General features: G+C 41.4%; 1 protein-coding gene across 1 annotated transcript; it reads left to right on the forward strand.

Moving 5' to 3' along the window:
* Positions 1-309: 309 nt before the first annotated feature.
* LOC142302754 (olfactory receptor 1E16-like) lies at positions 310-1,236 on the forward strand. Its single transcript, XM_075343866.1, has one exon. The coding sequence runs from the start codon at positions 310-312 to the stop codon at positions 1,234-1,236; it is 927 nt and encodes a 308-aa protein (XP_075199981.1).
* Positions 1,237-5,328: the final 4,092 nt, after the last annotated feature.

Here is a 5,328-nt window from a genome sequence, read left to right on the forward strand (position 1 = left end):
TAAATACAAACAAAACTTTGGTCAATACTTTAATTTTTACATTGGAATTGGTACAACCAAAGCAGAAAAAGATTGTTAAACCTTGGTTTAGTCTGTTTTAGTTGCAAACGTAAGAAATGTGAACAATATGACATAAATATGATTTATAAAAATTAAACAATATAAAAAAACAATTTTAAATTTTATAAAATATGAATGCTAATAAATTTCTGTGTTTATGTACAAGCCTTTTCATAAATAATATTTTTTTGCAGATAAAAATACGATTAAGGCGTCTTCTGCCTTTTAGGCTGTTTTTGGCCACCAAAGATGGATGAGTGTCCAAACAATACAGCAATTAATTTCCAAATTTCACCTTTGTCTACATCTGTAATGGGACAGTTAAACATTTTTGTAGTTGTTTTACTAATTTATATTATAACTGTAGCAGGAAACTTAATAATCATCATTGTTATCTGTGTAAAGCATCAGCTACATACACCAATGTATTTCTTCCTAAGTAATCTATCGATGGCAGATGTCATATATATCTCTAGCACATTACCAAAACTATTGGTGATACTTGCAACAACAGATAACCAAATATCTTTTCCTGGCTGCATTACTCAGGTGTACTTTTTTTTAACCACTGCTGTCTGTGATATCTTAATTCTGACTTCCATGTCTTATGATCGCTATGTAGCCATCTGTATTCCCCTACGATATTATATAATAATGAATAGGAGAATGTACGTGTTGATGACTGCATTCTCCTGGATGATGTCATCACTGAACGCACTGATGTATTCATGTCTTGTAATGACCTTATCTTTTTGTTCTTCCCGAACACTTGACCATTTTTTCTGTGACCTGCATGCTTTATATGCAATTACCACCAGTGACACTAGAAGCAGAGAAATCATTATGATAATTGAGGATATAATATTTGCCTATATACCTTTCACCCTTACTATCACTTCTTACTTTTTTATTATATCCACAATATTAAAGATACGTTCCACTGAGGGACGTTTTAAAGCTTTCTCCAGCTGTACCTCTCACCTCACCACTGTAATATTATTTTATGGACCAATACTTTTCTTGTATATAAAACCAAAATCTATTGATTCTAAACAACAAGATCAGATTCTTTCATTGATCTATGTGGCGGTTGTTCCAATGTTGAACCCATTCGTCTACACTTTAAGGAACAAAGAATTTTTGATGGCGTTAAGGAGAATCAAATCAAATATTTGAAAAATATTATACAGTTTATACCTATACAGTAAATATATGGCCTGCATTGGTTCTGTTCAATTGTTCTTGAAATTGCTTAAAAAAAAACACGAAAAAGGTAACCTTTAATAATATGTATAAATAAAATGGCAAAAAGCCCCATAACGGATAAATATTAAAAACATGTCACTCTTCTACTGTAGACAACTGAAGTAAAAACACACAAAAACACATAAAACAAATCAGATGGAATATGTCACCCTTCAAGACGGAGAATCAAAACTGACAATGGTCAGACTTAAGGGTGCTTTACACGCTGCGACATCGCTAACAATATATCGTCGGGGTCACGGTGTTTGTGATGCACATCCGGCGTCGTTAGTGACATCTCAGTGTGTGACAGCTAGGAGCGACGATCAACGATTGCAAAAACGGCAAAAATCGTTGATCGTTGACACGTTGCTCCTAATCATAATGTCGCTGGTGTTTCATTCTGCAGGTTGTTCGTCATTCCTGCGGCACCACACATCACTGTGTGTGACACTGCAGGAACGACGAACATCATCCTACCTGCGTCCACCAGAAAGGAGGAAGGAAGGAGGTGGGCGGCATGTTCCGGCCACTCATCTCCTCCCCTCCTCTTCTATTGGGCGGCCGTTTAGTGACGCCACTGTGACGTCGCTGTGACGCCGAACGCACCTCTTCCTTGAAGGAGGGATTGTTCGGCGGCCACAGTGATGTCACTAAACAGGTATGTGCGTGTGACGCTGCCGTAGCGATATTGTTCGCTACAGCAGCAGTCACCACATGTCGCACGAACGACGGGGGCGGGTGCTATCACTCGCGACATCACTAGCAATCGCTAGCGATGTCGCAGCGTGTAAAGCACCCTTTACAGTCAGAGGTTATGTACAGTGGGTGACGCCTGAAATATAGTTGATTACTCAAAGTAAGGATGCAGTCGGTGAAATAATTTTGAACATATCAATGTTCAAAGTAAATATATTTCTAAAGGTTTTATTTACATGAAGTGCTCCCCAGATGTCCGGAACAACCCGTCCAATCCACTCAGACAAATAAATCAAATCATAGATCTCCATAAATTTAGTGATGTGTAATAATCAGAAATGACCAAAGGAAAAAGTATAGAACATGTTTTCTGAAATTTATTTACTACTTCTTACATAAAGCCTTTGTTGGTGATGACAGCTATAAGATGGCTCCTGTCTGGAGAAACTAGACTCTTGCATTGCTCAGGTATGATTTTTGTCCAGTCTTCTACATAAACACTCTTCAAATCCTCAATGTGCTGTGGACTCCTTCTATGAATCCTTACATAAATTTCCTATTGGATACAGGTCAAATGATTGGCAAGGCCATTCTAGCATCTTTTCTTTTTTTTCTGAAACCAATTGAGTTTCCTTGGTTGTGTGTTTGGGATCATTGTCTTTCTGAAATGTGCACGCTCGTTTCATCTTCAGAATCCTGGTAGATCACAACAGATGTTTATCAAAAAAGTCTCAATGAATGAAGCTTTTTATTAAATTAACCCTTTCCTTTCTCCCTTTATATCCTCTCCTCCTCTGTTTTGTGTTTTCTATATTTGTATTCCGAGTGTGTCTTCTCTTTTACTAAATATAGTCAATTGATAATTTTGATTTAATGCCATAAGAAAACCTACCTGTTTAAACCTGAGTACTTATTGAGCTATTTTTATAACCAATTCTCCAAATCTTATCATGGATATGAGGGACATTTTACATTGATGCAGCTTACAATGTTGGGATGGGTGGATTCAATACAGCAGTTTACCCATCCTGCTGTCCCTTCTGTAAACGTTTGTCACCGTATTTATCTTGAAATGATGAGGAGTCACTTTATGTGTTATTAAATGCATATGTAAATATAAGATGCATATAACTGCACACTAAAAAGCCAACAATGTATAGGGGAACTCTGGTACTGGATTACTGCTATATGAAACAATTAGATTTTTAGTTTATGTATTGGCCAATGTATGTAAGCCAGGAAACAAACAGCAATGTAATCTCAATAATCCTGGTACCTAACTTAAATGCCACTATCTAGGTTAAAAACATCCGTGTCTGGGCAGCTAGACTAAAAAATCTAACTTGAAATGCCACTATTTGGACTAACCTCCATGTTTGGGCAATTAGGACTCCTGCTATAAAGGTTATGAACACAGCCTGGTTTATAGGGCGGAGTGCTCAGTCAGAAAGAGACTTGTGGCGCCCCTGAGGCTTCAAACGCCACAGGGCACAGCACCTGATTTTAGGTGCTGTGCTCATCCTGAATTCCTGGGTGATCAGTTTCAGTTCTACACAACATCAATTCTCAACACACACCAATTGTTAGGTCACACATTGGGTCAGGGTTTAAGGCAGGTACTCCATTAATGCTGAGAAGCAGTGACCAGTGTACCCGGTGATGGAGCCTTAAGTCCCATTCACTGGCCTGAATGGGTGGAGCCTGGAAAAAGGGAGTGTGGGAGGAGTCAGTAGAAAGAGTGGGAGGAGTCAGTCAGTCAGTCAGAGAGTCTGTTAGGAGAGTTCGGTGAGGAAAGAACTCGAGTAGTGTGGTGTGTGAGCTGGGAGCTGAGCCGGATCGTTCAGCCCAGGAAAACACAGTCCAGAGTGAGAAAGTCTGTCAGAGAAGTGACAGTTGACAGGAAGATCCAGTCAGGTGCGGAGAGCAGTCGGTTTGAGGAGAAGTGAGGGGGACAGCTGACAAACCCCATTCTGTTCCAGTTAGAGCTGACTAGTGACTTTGGTGAAAGGAGGAGTGCGGTCGCTGGGGAGTAAAGCGTGATTACTACCAGGATCGAGTACCGACAGGGTGTAGAGCCCTAGATTAGGGGACGCTTCATGCCCGCCTAATAAATCAACAGGGAGAGAAGATTGCACGTTTCTCGGCCCACCATAGTGTCTGAAGCACAGCAGCAGACTCAGAGCCTGGGAATTGGTACAGAGATACAGCCCATTGAAAGGTTCGTGCTGCCTGCGACCGGACCATGACTTTTGATTAAAAAAAAGCCAAACAGGGGCCCTTGAAAGCTACAGGCTACGGGGACCCACTTGTAACAAAAAGGTGCACGAGAGCAGAATTCACAACCGGCACTGAGAACCGAGGAGTTCGAGATTGCCTGGAGCCCATCATGGTGGAAACCGGTACTCTGCGGGCATAAATGAACAGTGAGTAAAACATCTTGACTGTAAGCCCCGTGTCATCTGTTTTGTCCTGTACCTCATCAACAACACCATAGACTTTACCAAAGGTTACCCGCTTTACCTGTGGAGAGCAAGAAACACCTCAGCTGCCATAACACCAGCCTCGGAGGTCCCTTCCAGCAGCTGCGGCTCTATAGCTGCAAATTACCACAGGTGGCGTCACGAATTTTAATAAACTACAACTCCCATCATCATCTCCCCCATCCATCAGCCACATTAATTGACTCCGCCAGGGTCACAGAGTCGGGCTCCGCCACCGCTGACTACCCCGGACTAGTCCGGCCCGACACCGAGTCACCTAAGGCCCTGGGGTGGGCGAATCAGACTCACTACAAATATTTGAAAAAACTGACCCGCACATCCAACAAGTGTGAATAGGTGCTAGCTGAAAAAACATAGTAAATATAAGATGCATACAGCTGCACACTAAAAAGTCAACAACGTATAGGGGAACGCTGGTTCTGCATTACTGCTATATGAAAAAATGAGATTTTTAGTTTATGTATTGGCCAATGCATGTAAGCCCGGAGACCAACGGCAAGGTAATCTCAATAATCCGGGTACCTAACTGAAATGCCACTATCTAGGTTAAAAGCATCTGGGCAGCTAGACTAAAAAAACCTAACTTGAAATGCCACTATTTGGACTAACCTCCATAAATGCATGTGTGGCGCCCCTGAGGCTTCAGTCGCCACAGGGTACTGCATCTCACTTAAGGTGCAGTACTCATTCCGGGTAAGGAAGAGGAAAATATTGCTGATGTTTCTCACATTCACAAACCACACACAGTTAGGTGTTTTCCCACTGGGATTGGCCTAGGGTAGATAGGGAGGTGGCCATCACGAGGCATGGGACTTTCCCGGTC

This window comes from Anomaloglossus baeobatrachus, chromosome 4 (genome assembly GCF_048569485.1).
Source record: "Anomaloglossus baeobatrachus isolate aAnoBae1 chromosome 4, aAnoBae1.hap1, whole genome shotgun sequence".
NCBI lineage: Eukaryota > Metazoa > Chordata > Amphibia > Anura > Aromobatidae > Anomaloglossus > Anomaloglossus baeobatrachus.

Coding starts and splice junctions, on each gene's coding strand:
- LOC142302754 (XM_075343866.1), top strand. CDS start 310: ATGGATGAGTGTCCAAACAATACAGCAATTAATTTCCAAATTTCACCT.